At 31.6% G+C, this 19,446-nt stretch overlaps 1 protein-coding gene across 1 annotated transcript in view; it reads right to left on the minus strand.

Annotated features, from left to right (window-relative positions):
• LOC129231689 (peroxidase-like) overlaps nucleotides 1-19,241 on the minus strand; it is a 113,246-nt gene extending 94,005 nt beyond the window's left edge. The window contains 2 exon segments of the mRNA XM_054866052.1: nucleotides 5,880-6,059; nucleotides 19,114-19,241. Coding sequence (XP_054722027.1) covers nucleotides 5,880-6,059; nucleotides 19,114-19,241 — 308 coding nt within the window.
• Nucleotides 19,242-19,446: the final 205 nt, after the last annotated feature.

Below are 19,446 nucleotides of genomic sequence, written 5' to 3' on the forward strand. Positions count from 1 at the left end.
AAGATGTATATGACTCTTAAGACTTCAAAGTAACTGTGTATAACAAACATTGAACCCTAAGTGACAAAAGGTTAAAAATAAAAGGGCGATACGCCCACTGCCGTACTGCACTGCTTAATTACATACATAGCATTTACAGTACAAAACTATTACCTTCTATATATCAGGTGAACACTGAATTATTTTGCGTTCATTACTGAATTTTTTTTCCGTGACTATAAAGTGAACTAAAATTTGCCTTTAATAACAATAAAAAGAGTTTGTTAAAGAATTTTCCGAACTATTTCCCTTCATTTTATTCATGTAATTCTGTTTCCCTTTCTTTAAATTAAAAACATATAAAGACATTTTAGTTAGCTACACAGTGATCCGAAAATGGGCGTACCCCTCCCCCTTTTATTTTCAACACTACGTCAATTATCGATGAATGTTTAGGGTAAATGTGGCAAAACATTTCAAATTCCCAATGATCCGCAAAACATCTGAGAGAACATGGCACATAATTCCGCTGTGTTGCGACATGGATGGTGTTCTACCGATGTATATGACTCTTAAGACTTCAAAGAAACTGTTTATTACATAGCATACACAATACAAAACAATGACTTTTTTGTATCTGGTGAACACGGAATTGTTTTATGATCTTTACTGAAAACTTATTTTTTGTCGTGATTACAAAGTAAATTAAAATTTGTCTATGAATAATAGTTGAGAAAATGATCGCTTTATTTAAATTTAAGGGGAGCCGGTACTCTGTATACACTTAATGTTGCTAATGTAAATTGATAAATTTTATGAAAATTTTTCACAAAAAGTTTTAATAATAGAAACTTACAATTTTCATTGTTTTCAAGAGATATTTAAAAGTCTACTGAAATGAAATTTTAAGACAATTTTGTTTAATTGTGATTTATTAAATTTCAACCACTAGTATTTTTTAGCCTTTTTGACCATAAATACAGCTGTTTAGGGAAACGTGTGAGTCATAAAGCAAAAGATTCACTTCAGTCTAACTACGAACACAAAAATAAAATGTGGTGAAAATTTCAAAGTAATATGTGAAGTAGTTTTTTAGAAAAAGGAACATTAGTTTAAAAAAAACACGTTTGAAAGTAAAATTGTACGTGCATTTCAATGCATTCCTGCCCCTTTAATATTTAAATTGCTTTACTTTTAATCTACATACAAACATGAATACGGAAGTTCTTGACTTGAATATTTTGAAAATATTAAAACTCAAAAAATAATGTTTTGAAGATTTTAGTGTACCAAATCCCCTTAAAAATTTTTATATCAGCCAATGGGAGAGCAGTAGGATTAGGAAGTGATACACCTTCTCTCGCGGCAAATAGTCATATGGGTCAAATTCACATAGGGTGTAGAGAAAAACCTGACGTGTGGCGGAAGCAGACTAACTACAGTTCTGAAATAGGCATACCTATTTTGCTCTAAAACAGCTCAAATTCCTAATTCACCAGAAATTAAAAAAAAAAAAAAAACTGTTCCCCCGTGTATTTTTATCCGTAACTATTGTTCAAGCATGTGAAAAATCACGGTTTGATTTCAAATGACACTGTATATTTGAGATTTAAATATAGGGCATTTATTGTCCAAGTTCGCTTGCTCATATCGCTCATTTGGAAGAAGAGTACCACAATACGAAAAAATGGAACTTTACAGGAGAAGCGTTTAAAGTTGAACTCTTCCAGCAGTTTGCATTAAGAAAAGCAAGTTTGCTGTGCTCTCCAGTGGTTAATATTCAAGCAAAAAATCTCTCATTATTTCGCTAAGAAGATAACGTCATTTGAAGGCCTTTAAGAAAAAAATAAAAAGAAAATAAATTTCGTATTGTGGCACTCGTTTTCCAAACGAGCGGTATAGTCAAATTTTCGAGCGAGCAAATGTTATCAAAATTAAATTTTACGATCTATTTTCTAGCCAAATACATTTGTAATTTGAAGTTTCTGAATGCTGAAACTTTATTCTGACATATGTGATCATTTTAAATAATAAATTTATTGCTTTCTTACTTTATCCTAAAAATATTAAATAGGATCGCGATATTATTTATAATGAAGAATTTTTTTTTCACTTAAATATTACTGTAGTGACAATTAAGTGTGTCTTAAATAGTTTTAAAGTTTATTGGAAAAGAATTTTTAACAACTTTTCCTTCAGAATAGTAGGTTATTGGAAAGGCTGACGCGAAATTAACCAGAAAACGCAAGTGTTTACGTAGCAGAGTACTTTTCTGTAGGGGGTAAATAAAATGTAGGTTTAAACTCAGTATTAAAAAGACCGGATGTCTTGAAATCGGGAAGGAAAGTGAAAAGTCTGCAGTAGTATGTTCAAAGGGAGAAACCGTCATACTCCAAGACATATTAACCTTAATTTCATGAATCATTAAACACATTCTGCTGATTCCACCCTGTCAACTTTCCCTTTGATGTAAGGTGTTAACTTCCTGCCTGAAGAATTATTGTCTCTAAGTCAGTGACTTGTTGAACCTCAATGCTCAAAGCAATTAGAATTTATTTCGTGCAAAAACGGTTAGACCAGGGGTTCTCAACCTGTGGCTTAAAAGAATTTCGAGGGGGGAGTGAGAGCTTTGAAAAAAAGAGAGTAAATCTAATTATAAATTATTAAATTATGGGGTCGCATGATAATATTTAATAACAACTCAAGTCCTGTCATTCATGTTGTTAAAGTAAATGGTGTTACACGCCAACATCACCCAGATCCTCGACTGTCTCAAAAACATTTGTATTTAATTCTTTCATTTTTGAATTTCGTATCTTCAAGTGAGTTACAATATGCTCAAAATAAAGATAGGGAGAAATATCAAATTTTGTGCGTAAAATCATCTATGTTTTTATTTAATAAGCAGCTTCAACTATCCAACCAGCTTCCGTATCCGATTATGCTACTTGTATATCATTGTCACTTAGTTGTCTATTCAGCAGAATATCAGCATCCTCAAAGTATTGTCAAAGCGCTGAAACATCGAAGGTTGGATAGGGACTATGCTGCATCTCATTTGTTCTCAAAATTAACTTTTGTGCACGCCCCCTCCCCACATATACATAGTCGTGTTGTTGGGGGGGGGGGGGCATGAACTCACATCAGACCATCAGGGTTCAAAGGTGGGTGCAGAGTCTGGAAGGTTAAGAGCCCCTGTTTAGAAGTTATTAGAAGAGACCGGGAACAGTAAATTTTTATGGTTTGCTTTGAGAACTGACTTCACCTGCGCAATAAAGGTTGCTAATATTTGAAGCTGTTTCTTCACCGTTTTTGAGTTAACGTTCTGGCGTTGTTTGGATCAAGTTAATACATCGTGCTCGGGTCAAATTGATACCATGTAATAATTTTACTGAGAAGACATTTAAGTGTTTCTTTTTTTTTTTCAAAAATGCTTATAAATGACCAAGAAACTCAAAACAGTGAAATCCCTCTTGAAACTCTTGAAAGAGCGTATCTCATGGAAGACAGCCATACTTATTTCATGCAAATCAGATTTAATTTTATCATTCATTTCGGATTAAAAACAATTTAAACCACTTAAAAAAAACTCTTAAAAACTTTATTTCTTTACTTATTAAGTCAGCATAGCAGCTTATTCAATTGTGCATCAACTTAACTCTCGTTGAGGTCGGGTATACATTTCGCAAACTATTTTACAGATTTTTTGAATGTGTATGAATGTTTGTTAACAAAGATGTTGAAACAAATATTTGATGGGAAAACAGGGAAAATATTGCAGGAAATTAATTTTGGTACTTAAAATTAGTAACGAAAATTAGGAAAATCAAAATGTAAAATGTTCATCAGCTGTACCAGGCCTGAATGAGATTTCACTAATTTCAGGTAGTTTTGAAATTGTTGAAATGGTCGATATTTTGCAAATTCCCATAAAATCATAAATTCCGTCATAGATTGTGCCGATTTTTATAATTTTTTGACTTGAAAATATAATATTATCTTAAAAAGATTTTTGTTTCGAAAAAAAAAAAAAAAACGGGGAAAAGAAGCGAAATTAAAATAACAACCATTGGAAAAGCGTTCGAATTTTGGAACTTTCCGAATTTCAATTGTCCAAAGGAACTGTTATTATTATTATACTGTAATTATGTATATACATTGTTATTATTATTATGAGTGAAAAGTTTTTCGCGAATACAATACTTCTTTTTGTGTAAAAAGAAGTAAAAAAGCAAACTCGTAAGAAAACGCAGCATATAGCTATTTTAAAACTGCAATGGAGCCTTTTCATCAGTGCAAAAAACTCGCCACACAGCCAGAAAGTCGTGAGAGTTGAGTCCTCTCTCAACTTATGTAAAGTACCACTATTGCAAAATCCCCCTTCCCCCCAAATGAATTCCTGTTTATCAATGAAATGAAAGCTAAGTAAACATTAAAAAACAGCGTGTTCGTTTATACCGAATAGGAATTACTTATTTTTTAGTCAATTAGATTTTGAATGTAGATCAGTGTTATTAGTCGACTTTTTAGAAATGTTTCGCTGATTTGTAATTATTTCAAATGACACATGATGATTTCTCATGCTACTCTCTTTCAAAATAATAAATCAACTAATAGTGACTAAGAAAACATGATTTTGAAAAAGCTTAAAAATTTGCTTTATAAGTAGGAGTTCATAGCACTACGCAGTTTCGAATGTTGTAGATAATTTTAAGGTTACATATAAAGAACAACGATAATAAATATTTGCAGGTAATTTTTTAGAACATGCGTTAATATTTACTGAATTGTAACTTCCAAGAAATCAATATTTTGGTTATTTTTTTTATTTTACGAGCTGAGTGCATATTAGCTTATTCATTTGGCAGATTTTTTAGAGTTAAATAAGCAAATAATTTCTAGTAATTACTCTTTTTTTTTAAACCGATTTTGATAAATGTATTTTGTTTGATAGTTGACTCTGTCGAGAATATTCTGAGCTAATGATTTAAGTCGTTTTTTTTTTTTAATTTAATTCACTATCAGTTCTTGTTTGTCAAAAGCATTGTACCTTGTGACTATTTAAGAAATGGCTTTTGGGACTTTAAAACACTTAAAGTAGAAATGTAATTTTATACCGTTTCTCCTTTTTAAAGCATGGCCCTCAAAAATAATCGAGAACCTTTCTAAATTATGTTTTTATTAGCAAGAAATTACGTCAGAGTATTAGTTATTGATTCTGACGACAGGACAAATTAAATTTTATTTTTTTAGAATTTCGATTTACTAAACGGATTATAATGCGCAAGCTCACGAATGACTATTTGGAAAAAAAAATGTGATTGCTATAATACCGCAATAAACTTTCCTAGTAACCACCCAGTATTTACAAGTGCTACTTTAATCGCTCGTTTGGAAAAAGAGTGCCATAATACGAAATTTTGAATTTTTTTTTCGCTTAAAGGACTTCAAAGGACGTTATCTTCTTAGGAAAATAATGACAGATTTTTTTGCGCGAATATTAACCATTGGAGTCCACAGCAAGCTTACTTTTCTCAATGTAAATTGCCTAAAGAGTTCAACTTCAAACGCTTCCCCTGTGAAATTCCATTTCTTCGTATTGTGGCACTCTTCTTCGAAATGAGCGATATATAGATGTACGTATGCACATAAGTTCAAATATTCGTAGCAAACTGGTCAAATGAAAGTACCGGAGAATAAAATATAATTTAAATCGCCAAGAGTTGTTAATAACTTATTGAGGAGTTAATGATGGTGATATTTCTTTATGTTACTTACAAAAACAAATATATAGTAAGAACTATCTCAAAAATTGTGCGCATGCTCAAGATCGTGACCTCTAATTTTTGGACTTAAAAAAGGGACAATCGAATGTGTAAACTTATTTTCTGTGTACTTACCCTGGTATAAAATTGGCGAAATACCGGAGTCCTTTCGTCGAAGTATCCGACCGTCTTTTGTGTTCAGACATAACAACAAGAGCACACTCACTTGAAAAATTAGGATTTAAAGGTGTTGGCCTATTAGAATATGACACTGGCTGACCTAGTGTCAGCAGTGTAGCCGTAACCACCAGGTACCTAAAATAAAAAATGTAATTTATTATCCTAACTTCACTCAATACAATATATATGAAAAGATATAATACTGTATTTATACATTTAACTATTGATGCAGTGCGAATGACTTCAATGAAAGGGTTGCGCGCAAATGATGTCATGCGTTGAGGGCGGGAGGAGTTGTGAAATTGTGAGTTCGTGACAAGCGGAAGGGAAGAGGTAACAAGAAGTGACATCACACAATTTTTCTAAAGCTTTGTTGATGAAAAATAGCATGTGACCATGGGAAGAGAGGGGGTAAGGTGGAGGGTGACATTTTGTGACAAAGAGGGGATGAGGACCAAAGCGTAGGATATCATTTATGGACAGCCCCTAAACACAAATAAAAAGCTGAAATAGAAAATGAGCGAACCCCCCCCCCCCCCACACACAAAAAAAAAGCACTTAACAAAGTTGAATTTAAAGCTCGTTGAGTTTAAAAAATACTTTTAACTTTAATGACATAGATGCATTTATTTATTTAACAAGGAGGTAAATAAATAAGTGTAGGCAATCCATGCTCATGCGTGCGAGTAAACTAAACAACACACACTTCAAATTGAGTGGGAAATTACCTTTTTATTTTAATACAATATCTGCCACAAAAGTTTCATTTTGCAAAAATTTAAAACTAAAAAAAAAAAAAAACTCTCTTAAATTGAAGCATAATTTTGATTAAATTTAATTCTTATTTTGGATTTTGTAGCCAGTTATAAGTAAAATGGACGCTCGAATGCAGCGAAATAGAAAAACTAAATATTTAACTAAAATAGAATAAATAACCTTTTTAGGCTGTTTTACAAAACTGTTTGTCTTACCTTAAACCAGATCACCAAATGTTTCTTTTTTTTTTTTACAATTGACCATAACACATCTTCTTATACACAGTATTATGCGCAATGACGTATGAAGGTTTCTTTGATACCTTCGGTAGTTGAGTACAACTACATTGATGCAGTCTTGAAGTTATAAATATATGATTCAACAAAAGAAATGTATGGAAAATAGCAAGGAGCCAAAAGAATGGCTCAAGCAAATGATTAGAGGAAGCTTGAGGGACTGATGAGTGAAAGGATTTGAAGTATGATGATAGGATAAAATCACGAAAACACATTTTTGTTTTTAATTGATAAAAGTGATTCATGGTAAGAATCACCTGAAAAGTGGTAGACTAATAGAAAGACATAAGAGTGAAAATTTTCTACAAAATTAATTTTTTTTACATCCTTCCAAATCTATGCTGTTTGTGTACACTGTTGGGAATATTTTGAAAGAAATAAAGGCGTCAAAAAGGACTTAGGTGAAAAAAGACAGCAACAAAATGACAAAATGATTGAAGAACTTGAATTTTGATATCACGCAGGAATTTCCAAGACTTCTGAAGTTTGAGTATGTACATGTTGAGTCGTTTTTAAAATTGTGGAGCACCAAGTCAAAGAAAGGAATGACGCTTAAATAAAAGATGAATATCAAGGCAAAGTGATTTGTGAAATAAAATTAAAGCAAACATTTTCCAGACTTGTGATATTATAATGGCTAAAGTTGGGAAGCGTAAATGAAAAATACAGAGAGAGAAAGGGAGCTTAAACGTTTAGAATAAATCTTATTTCGGTAATAAAATTGCTATTTTCCTATCAAATATTTATTTCAAATACTTTGTTGACATAATATTTTCGATATAAAAAAAAATCTTAACCTTTTTTTCTAAACATATCAACTTGACCCCAAAATGAAGTTTTTAAGAGCTGTTTTAGGAGAAGAGTCTCATAAAATGTTTCAAGTATGAATGCGAGTTATATGATAAACGATAAACGTAAGGCTGATTTCAAGTTAATACAAATATAAATATGGATATCTTCTCCAAAATACGCCCTTTCAATGGTTTCAAGAAGAATTTCGTTTTTGGGTCATTTAAAAACATTTTTGAAAAAAGAAAAAAAAACAATAAAAATTTTGAGAGATAACTCATACACGTATCAGCTTTACCCAAGCGTGATGCACCAACTTGAACCAAACAACGCCATTACGTTAACTCAAAAACAATGAAAATATAGCTGTGAATATAAGCTTCTTTCTTTTGGGTAAAATCATGTGTCCTAGTCAAGGAACACAGTAGTATGTTTCTTAATATGATATAAACACCCTGTACGACAGGAAAAAGCAAATCACAAAAGTTTACTTTAGTGCACAAAAAATGATTTCTGTGGAATAACTCTTAAACGAAATAAAAGACTCGTTATCCCGCCTACGTAGGTCAAATCTGAATAAGTCTGTTTCCTCTTCATATGACTCTCATTTCTAGGCACATACACATTAGAGAATTAAAACTCTTGTATCAACTTGACCCTGTATGAACGGTACCCAGTCTCCCCTATGATATTAATGTTAGATTATATATTGCTTTATTATTTTTAATTTGTCTTTATGAGTGGCTTTATATTAAGTTTTGTGTTCAATAAATATCAACCTTTTTTTTTTTTTTTATTGCATTGCAAAACGAGGTGTCGGTGATAATTTTTAAAAAAATAAAAGTAAAATGCTTACATAAATATAACACATTCTATAAGACGACACTTTGAAAATGTCTGGTACCGAGTGACCAGAATTTTATGTCCCGTAGAGAATAATTAAAAATTTCTGGTAGATGTCCGTTGATCCGATGATTACCTTAAAGGAAAAATGTTTCTTAGAGAAAATACCCTTTACGCGCAGAATTTAGGATTTTGGAAGAAGATGTGAAGTGGAAACTGCTATTAACTATAACAATGGAGATAATTACAATAGAAATACTATTTTTTTTTACACAACTACAGCTTTTTATTTTTTTTAATTTATATCTTATGTCACTCGCCATATTTTATTGAATTCTTTAAACTATCTCCTTACACAGAAAAGTTTCTTCAAGAAAAAAGGGTCCGCTGTCTGGATGAAATGACAAGAGAATGTACGTAGCATGACTCTTTGGAATCACGATTTCAACTTTTTTTTATAAAAATAAATAAAATAATTTCAGTTCCTTTCATTCCTCGCTTTGTTAAAAGAAACGTGAGTCAGATCAACACGATAACCTTTTGATGTACCAATTCATAACAAATGATACGCTTTTGACAAAAAGATCCGCGTACTATGTAGAATATGGCACCATAGAGAGGAAATTCAAGCCTCATGAAAATAACCAACGTTTACAAATACTCATCAAATTAATTCTTCGGATCTCCCCCATAAAGTGATTGTATTAGTCATTTATTATGTAACTTTAACCCTACATAATTATTTTTTATTTTATTTTATTTTTTATTTTAAACCAATGATACCTTCGTACCTGCCATTTCTAGCTTAACCGGTGAAGGGTACCATGGTGGTTGAGGGGGAGGGAAAGAAACTGAAGGGAAAACTTGAAATACATATACATATCGCATATACGCACATACCTATACATACATATATATATATATATATATATAAATATATATATATACATATATATACATACATATATATACATACATACATACACACATACATAAAAAAACATATATATAAGGGGGAAAAGGCTTGAAAAAGTTAATAGGTTCAAAGTGCTATATTGGGGCCAAGTAACTAGGAATTAATGAGAGAGAATACTGTTACATATATATCCTCGTATAAAATAAAAATATTAACAGAAAAGTAAATATACAAAAATACTTATAGTAAAAAGACTCTTGGTTAAAAGGTTGTATACATCCAAGTTGAAATGCCTGGTAACGGCCCACTGTAAACATGCCTAATAACAACATTTTTCAAAAAAGAGGAAGAAACGGCTTAGTGAAACCTAATACGCGTATCTGTCTCTTCCACCGATGTTTACAGAAGAGGATGAGAAGAAAGGCCAAAAATTGGCTTTCATTTTGGAAATTAAGTATGTAAAACTGGAATAATATAATATAATAGTGACGAAAAGAGTTACAATAAAAGGCATAACCCTACATCATTAGGAGGAAATATTTTAGGAATGTATCATAACTAAAACTTCCACTAAACATAATGTATAACAATCAAAACTAATAAGAAACAATGAGATAAACAGGTAAAAATCTATGACCAAGGAAAAGTAAACGCAGTCGAATTCAGTAAAGAACATAGGAGGAATGACTAATTATCCTATTAGGTTGGGTTTAAACATACTGCATTTCTAAATTAGTTTACTTATTTACTATCAACTTTTCAAACCACTTTCTTTTATCAACACTATCGACTTTAACCACTCTATCGGAGGAATTGGGCTGTGACAGATGTATGTGTATATTCGGTCTACCAGAAAGTTCTGCCCGCTAATGATGAGGATGAAAGCGATGCAGTTTTTATCACATTAGATATATAATTTCTCTCGTTGATTATCACTTTTGCTTGCGTTATGACAATTTGAAAACCTCCTTTTTGAAGAACGCCTTGTATTTGGAGGCAAAGACCTCAAGAAATGTTTTGAAATCGTCATTTTTGAATTTTTTTTTTTAATTTCAAAAAATTTTGCTGAAAGAGGAGCAATTGAGAATGGGGTTGTTTCCTTCAGTCAGAAGTAGTACTTTTAGTCACTGAAATTGATAGAATAAGCAAAAAAAAAAAAAAAACATGGACACAGAAAATACTTTCATTTTCTCAACAGTTATTTTTTAATTAATTTTTTAAAATGTCCGAGTTTTCAAACAAGGCGTGGTCTTGATGACGTCACAAATGATGCTCTTTGGCTCATCTCTCTTTCGCGTTTCCACGTTATGATAATAAAGAAGCGAATTGAAATTGCGCTCTACGCTTGCTATCAACCATATCGTTGCCAATACACGTGAGTAAAGATGCGAATTAAATATTTTGCTCCGTGAATGGCAACACTGAATGGCATTTCACATTTGTGACGTCATCGGACAGAAGCGTAAACAATTAAAGCACACCGATTTAAGTATTTTTTTTTAATATTAAACTTAGTCAAATTATTTTAAAAATGGTCAGATCTTTGTTTTTAAGCATGCTCTTTCAGAAAAAAATACTTTTAAAATTTTGGAAACGACCCCATTTGAGGGTGCAAGGTCTGAAGAGTATTGCGGACATGAATGACTTTGACAGTCGAGCTCTGCAATTTTTTGTCAAGTCGCCTAAATTGCGCTTGATTTAAAATAGTCATGAAACACCGCTATGTGAGTTCTTCCCTGCGAATATAAGGTGTTTTTTAAAACCATGCAAGATAATCATAATCGACGATGAAAATTATATCATACAGTAAAGGAAGAGCTTGTTTCCAAGAGGCGTGAAGTCAAAAATTTCAAAAATTGGCTTTTCGGAGGAAAAGATATCAGCGCATGTCCACCAATGCATAGGGTTAGCGTGCGAAGCTCCCTATTTCAAACATAAACCTTCCATAAAAAATTTGCGTTTTTCCAGTATAGTAAAATTGACTCAACGTCGTTTGGGAACAAGAGCCATACGTGTTCATTATTAAAGCAATGTTCATTATTAAAACAATATTCGTTATTAAAGAATATTCATTGTTGACAGTTGTCCTTGTTTTTTATAACAGCCAACATACTGTTGAAACTAAAACAAATAAAAAAAATGTATCGAATCGAAAGTACAGCAAAGTCTTAATTGTCTGTCTAATATTAATCTTATTCGAAAAGGGGGGGGGGTATACAGATGATAAGCGATAAGAATATAAGGTACTTCATATTGCTTTATTTAATCAGCTTATGTTTACAAGAATAGACATCACTCAGTGACACGAAATTATCAAAAACCTTAAATTGCAATTAATATATTCATACTGACTGTTTTTAAATAAATGTTTACATGAAAGTTAAGTTAATCAAGTCATGTCTAAGTAATGTTAATGTGTAATATCAAAAATGATTTTATGTATTTTTGAGGCGAATATCGTTTCTTTTAAGCTATTTTTCTAATCACCCGCGGTTGCCCTTCAACCCTATTCCGTGGATATTTTAGAATTCATTGCATTTCTTCCTTTTCCAGATCAATCTCAGATTTCTTTGAAAATATAAACTAACTGAAAGTGAAATTGGACTAAAACATTCATGAATAATGTTATGCATCCAATTAAGTGAAAAATTATTCAACATGAAAGTTCGCTATTTTCGGAAATTGTTCTGTTCTCTTTAGGCAGATAGAAAGTATTAATAGTGATACTAACAACGAAGAGTTTAAAATTTATCCTTATACAATCTTGTGTTTGTGTTTGATACCGGTAATCATTTTTTTTCATAATGAAAAACTCACGACTACAAAGAACGTTTGCTTTTTAAACCCTGTTTACGCCGAATCCGTGCATCAATCCATTAATTATCGTACAAGAAAACGTCAGATATTCTCGATGTGTTTGAAAAATGGTGACTTAATTACATTCATATCACGGACGAGCTCTCACTTCAGTATTTTGAGCTAAATTAACACATCTAAATCATTCACAATATTCGACATCTACTGTAATGAATCAATGAAAAGTGTATCTCTCCTCGTTTGCATCAATATCATACATCATGTCAAATCTAAACAACCTTTTCTTTTCATGTCTACTAAGTAATTAAAAAGCTCAGATACTTAACCAAATTTGAGTGTCAGTTGCAAGAAAACTGATGGTTGATGCCGTTTGAATTGTCCTTTCTAGGTCGCTCTATTTTGCAAACGGGGTCAAAAAATTATTCTTTTTGTGACCCGTCGCTTAAATATCTGTAAAACAATATCCCTAAGAACTTTGTCTGCAATTTGATTTAGCTTTCAGTCGTAGACAAGTTCTTCATGTTCTCGTGAAGGATAAATTTAGTCCAATGCCCTTTTGCTGCACTTGAAATAGCAAAACGAAAGTTGCCTGAATGCAATTTCGTCACACAATTCATCACATTTGCTAACTGCAGGTAGTTACAGTCTAGTTTTAAACAGTGGTATGCTGAAAATTATGAAAAACGAGTTAAATTGGGAAAAGGAGTTCAGCGTTAACTTCGCTCAATGTAGACCACGACTTGTGAAATAGTAACACAACTAATTTCATCAAGTAGTGAAGTTCTGTTCCCTTTACCACATATAGTTAAACACATAAAGAACAGAAATATTGGCAATGATTTCTCCCTTCTCACATAAAAGATATTATATAATCTCAGCGAGGTATTGCAATCGAACATAAAGTGCTAATTCAAAATGTCTGGTATGTCGGAATTTCTCAAGTTAAAATTCTTGAATCAGATACAGCACTAATAAAAAGCCTTAGGAACTCACAGAATTGCTTCTTTAAGCGGACGAATATGAAAGACTGGCTTAGTCAACTTTTTCGAAACTCGTGCGATGAATTGCTTTTTAATCTTCTGGAATTTTTATCTTCATAGTTATTGACAAATGTATCCATACATAAGGTTCAAAGACTGAATTGGGTAACTATGCAAGTTTGGGCCCATGTAGACAAACTAGTGTCTTATATTACTGTTAAAATGGGAGCGGTTGGTAATTTGCCTTTAAATGTAGGAAATCAAATTGTAGACAAAGCATGTAAAGAAAAAAATTGTCCCTTCGTTGAGTATGTAATATTTTACAATTAATTTTCCGTTATTTGATCATTTCATTAAGAGTAAATTTTTCTTCTCCTTTTTTTTAATCCCCCCGTTGATGTTGATGGAAATTTTGGGGCATTTTCACAAAATATATTTAAAATGCGGTTTTCTGGAATGCTTCAATGGTAATGAAAATATAATTTTTAGCAACTCTTTCTTATGATGCAAGAAATAGAAAGTTACGAAAACCACCATCATTCTTATGCATCCATTGTTTCACATAAGTTTCTTATAATAAAAGACTGTTGTTCAAAAGTAAACTAACGTACTGAACGATACATAGAAAAATGGAAAACAAAAATTAGAAAAAAGATAAATTCAAGAATACTCCTTTTGTTAACCTCTGCAGTAGTACAACATTATGAAACTGCAACATATAAGTACTTAATGAATTTATTGACAAAACATCAAAACACACCTTTAACACTAAACTGTTTTTTTAAGTTTGCTTCAATAATTGCATAAGTACGTTATTTTCTAATAGAAACTCTAAATTCAAACTCCTAAACTTTGAAAGATCTATTACTTCCTTTATTGAAGTTTTTCGCTAAGAAAGTATCTAAAAAAATAAGCTTCACGTTTTTAAAAAGTAACAATGTTTCACTTCAATATGAAGGAAATTCCTTCAAATTTCTCTTTATGACACGCTGAGCTTGGAAAATTGTTTGGAAGAAGAAAAAGTTGTTGAAAATGTGGAGCAAGTTTTTTCCTCTTTCTCTTCAGATTAAGAAGAATAAGCAGCGCGTGCGTGGACAAAGGATTCTTCGGCCATTGTACTGTCAGAAGTATCATGAAAATTGCGATATTTTGCTGTCATATCCTATTTCATGTTGATAAGAGATGGAAAAATCATGATAACTTAAGACATAAGCGGTTTTTGAATTTTCGCAACCGCTGTCGTTGTATAGTTCCGCATTTCAGTCAAAAATTTTCCAACGAAATGACAGCACCATTTTTTATTTGCCAAATAAGATTAAACCCCGATTTAAACAGTTAATCATCTTCTCTTCTCTGAAGAACACCATGTTTTACCCTCTATGGGACGCTGGTTTCCGTTTACTAAAATCACAATAATTTTTATATCAATGAAGTTTTTCGTGTTCGTTGTTTAGTCCATGAGAAATTAGGCAAGACATTACGGCAAATGACATTGCATATTCCTATCCTATCACGTAGATGTTGGCGTAAGACTGGGCATGATCTGTGAAATGTGTTGATCACATGACGAGGTGACAGGGGCACACAAATTTTTGGGAGGGGGAAATATCTCCATTTGCCGAATGTTGATAATTTTGCCGAATTGAAACTTCAATTTTTGTCAAATGAAATTTCCGAAGAATCATCAGACAAAATTTCCCAAATAAGGAATTTTTGGGAGGTTTCCAAATTTCGCCAAATGATGATAATTTTGTCGACTGAAACTCCAAATTTCTCCGAATGATGATAATTTTGCCGAATGGATCTCTAAATTTTGTCAAATGATAATTTTGATGTATCACCAGACAAAATTTGCCAAATAAGGACGTTTTTGGGAGGTCACAATGTCCTCCCGTGATCCCCCATCGGGGCTTCCTTGGATGTGGAAAGAGTTATATACTCTATATAATGGCGATCACACACACATAGACACACACACACTAATAAAACTTGCTAAGACGGTAGACATTAGTGTAGTGTTGAAGTTAGATACTAATTTGCTTTACGACATTAAGTATCTATAATTAACAACGTCAGCGAGTAAGGACACTTATAGGTTTGTGAGAAACATACATCGTATACTATAGTAAATGTACTAGAATGAATCCTAAGAATTATTTAAGACACTCGAGTACATATAAATAGCTAATGGCACGAAAGAACTCGATTGAATGATTAAAAGTAATGCTCAACAGCATATTTCATGGATCATAAATCTGCACACAAGAACTGTTACTTTCTCCTTTAGTGAGCAAGTTCATTTTCTTTCGTTCTCTTTTATTATTTTTTTTTTATTTATTTTTTTTATGATACACAACAAAATTGTTTCTCAAAATTTTAAAAACAGACCAGACTGCAGAGAAGTAATCTTTTAAGTTATAATGATAAAATATGTCTGATAACGATGTAGGTAATTACAAAAATCTTTGAGTTCTAAAAACAAAATTATAGCTGACAGTCTGGATGAAATTGTACATGTATCGGTTTTTTGTACGCATCAGAATTATAGTTACTCTTGGACAGTCTCCTAATTCCTGTTCAGACTAGATTTCTTTTAAAAATGCTCATTATTTCTTGCAATAATGAATAATTAATGAAGAAGGAAACTGAAAAATAATTATGAAAGTGGTAATTAGTCCTTGGTTGATTTTTTTTAAGATTTTTCAAATCAATCCTTTTTTCTACTATATGAATTATGTTAAATGTGAGTATAATAAATGGTCTGATGACGTAAAAAAAAATGACGAAAACAAAGCATAAAACTTATCCCAAAAGATCATTTAGATATTTGTTATTATTTTCATGCATATGGTGCTTGCTAAATCTTACATGCATTTATGATGGGAATTTCCTGGTTTTGAAATAGGATGGATACTTGCTGAAAGGATAGTAACAATTGAAATTTGTTATAACATTGAACAGGATAAAACTATCCATGCTGTTCTTAACTATATCAGGAACTTTCGTTAAACATCGCGAAGAGTCGTTATGATACACATAACTACTGCTAGGCTTAAAAAAAGTAGATAAATTAAGAGCTAAGAAAAGAAAACAAGGAATTAAAGTTTTGTTTTCAAATCCATTTTACACTTCATGAGCAGTACTGTTTTAAATACATATTCCTAGTGAAATTAAATGCTCTATTTCGTAAAACTGCAATTGAGGAGAAAAATTTATTTCCCTCTCTTTGTCTCATCCTTCAAGGATCGAGTAATTTATCTTCACATATACGTTTATAAAAGAAATGCTATACATTTGAAATCCATTAATTTGCTTATTTTTCGTTTCAGTGATATTTACTATACTAAAATACAAAATAATCCAGTCAGTAATAGTTCAACTGCTTGAATTGGTAAAACAAAACAGTAGTAATTGTTATTGATCTACGAAGAAGTATTTAAGTTGTTTTAAGTTGAGTTTTCCTTAGTATAATAAATTAATAAGGAAAATGTTATTTTAATTAAATAACTGATTGATTACAACTTCAATAACAATTGGAGTGTTACATTAAGACTATTCGTGCAGAAAGTGTAACGCGTTGCATTCAAGATCTGCGAGGAACGCGATTTCCGTTTTTATTATATAATCATAATTTGAATAAAACGTGCGTTGACTAAACGAACCATTTTGAGTCTAATTGATATGCTGTAAGAAATGCAATTTATTATTTACTTTTTGATTGTTTATTTTCAAATGTTATGGCCGGCACAATGTTCGAAACTGATAGCAAAATATGTATTATGTATATTTTTAACTATGTTTGGTATTCAACGCTTCTTCCATAATAACTTCGTAATACATTTCAAACTAAGCGTTAAATAACGAACATATTGTTAAGATTTAAAACAAAGAAGGAAAACAGTTTTTTTTAAATTGAAATGAAATTTAAAAGAAAAAGCGATGTTTCTAGTTTTAAAATGAGATGAAACCAAAACTGGTTTAAGACAATCAGAGAAAGCCATTCAATTGAAAAATCAAGCTTAAAACGCAGAAAAAGGAGCAAGGTATAAAAAGTGGTGTGGTGAAGTAAATAAATCATTATTTGTCAAAACGTCAGTTTTCGTTCTTTCTAGGGAGCAATTTTTAAATTACTAGTACTTAGTAGAGCTAAATCGAAACTATTCGCCGTATAATATTTTCTCTTTGCATGCAATATGTGTGCAAAGCAGTGTATTGCAAAGAATTTATTGTCATTTCGATACGCATTTCGAAAATCTAAAAACCGATTATTTAAAAAAAAAAATGCAAATAGATATAGGAAGAAAAATGCTAAATGCTTTTTCGAAGAGAAATTTTAACCTTATTTTATGTTACTTATTACGATTGCATAACTGTGGTTATAAATATGTACTATATGTATTTTACTACGCTATGTAGCATATTTTATCATTTCTTATACTTTACTGTACAATTTAACTCCATTTTTCACCTCTTTTTTTCTTGCATATAGCTGAAACATTTAAAAATATCAATGCAAAGAATTTATTCAACAAATTATATATATATATATTTATATATATATATATATATATATATATATATATATAATATACACATACAGTGGAACCTCAATAACTCGACACTCCAAGGAAACAAGAAAACATGTCGAGTTAAGTTGGTGTCAACTTACCGAGGTTCTATAACTTCAATTCCTAAACACTTTTCTGAGTCGCTTCATCACTAGTGCTTACCATTCGCGTTTTAAAATCAATTGCAATTTTTTTTTCTTTTTTTTTTCAGAAGTACATAATAAAATTAATAGAATTGATTGAAAACCTTATTAGGAATAAGTTCATAATTTTTAAAAAAGAGCTCCTTGTCAATCAAGGCTAGATCTACTAAAGATGAAAAAAAGTCGTGCTTACACCCTTTTTCCGAAATGGAATTGATTTACTGACGGTAAAATTCTGAGAAATGGTCAATGTGAAAGAATGTTGGTAGCAAAAAGTGGACAAGAATAGCAAATATAGGTCGACTTTCAGGGGTTCCTGCAAACGTGTTTCGAATTATAGTGGTTTTTGCACACTGAAATTAGCTTTGGGCCAACCATTGGGAAAATAAATGTCGACTTATCGGGGTAGTCGAGTTATCCGCGAATCGAGTTACCGTAGTTTCATTGAAAATACATAATGACAAGAAAAAGTTTGGAAAATATTTGAAAATATTTTCAACGTGTTTCGCTTTACAGCTTCCAACGGTTTCACTAACGTCGTCGTACTATTGTGCTTCGATAGAATGCAGGAAAAGACAGCATTGTCGGACAGTAATAATTTAAAGTGTTTTAGAGAGAAAAATCGACAAACTAGTTTGTTGCAACCGGGGAACAGCTTGCTTGAATTAAAGAAAGGGACACAGAAAGAGAGAAGAAAGAGAGAAGGAAAAAAGATAAACATTTTGGTTATAGGCTGGCAATATCAAAAAATAAATAAATAAATAAAATAAGAAAACTGTGAAAAATAACCTAGCGCAACTTAAAAGATGTCGTGCTCTACTCAAAAGGATTCCGAGAAGTAATGGGAGAAAACTGTTTTCACAGATGAGAAACTTTCACCATAGATCAATCGTAACAGAAAGATAATGGATAGAAATGTCAGCAAACGATTCCATTACAGAATTTGTTGGATTGTGAAACATTGTCAATAACCCCAATTCATTAAAAAAAAAAAAAAAAAAAAACATGTGCTATTGGAAAAACATGAATTGTTTTCTTGATTCAAGATTAAAAAATAACTAAAGACACATCAACAGCTCACTTTTGCTGTTCGGTTTCCTTGATCGTAACAGCCTTTTTCGAATCACTCATGGATCTCTTAACAGGACATGGTAACAGAACACAAAACGAAGAGTACTCAAGAGTTGCGTAAGACACATTTTCCAACATTTCTGACAGCAGAATGGTTGCCACCAATGTTTATCTATGCCGTGCATCTTAGTACAACAGTTTCTGATAAACCATATAAAAGCTTGACCTCTTGAGAATACGTAAGGCACAAATAACATATCTGTAAATCTGTTGTGTCTCATTACGAACAGTTACTAATACTTTTATAATTTTCCGTAAAATCTACAGGGAAGTTGAAAGTACT

The sequence above is a fragment of the Uloborus diversus genome, chromosome 10, assembly GCF_026930045.1.
Source record: "Uloborus diversus isolate 005 chromosome 10, Udiv.v.3.1, whole genome shotgun sequence".
Taxonomy (NCBI): Eukaryota; Metazoa; Arthropoda; class Arachnida; order Araneae; family Uloboridae; genus Uloborus; species Uloborus diversus.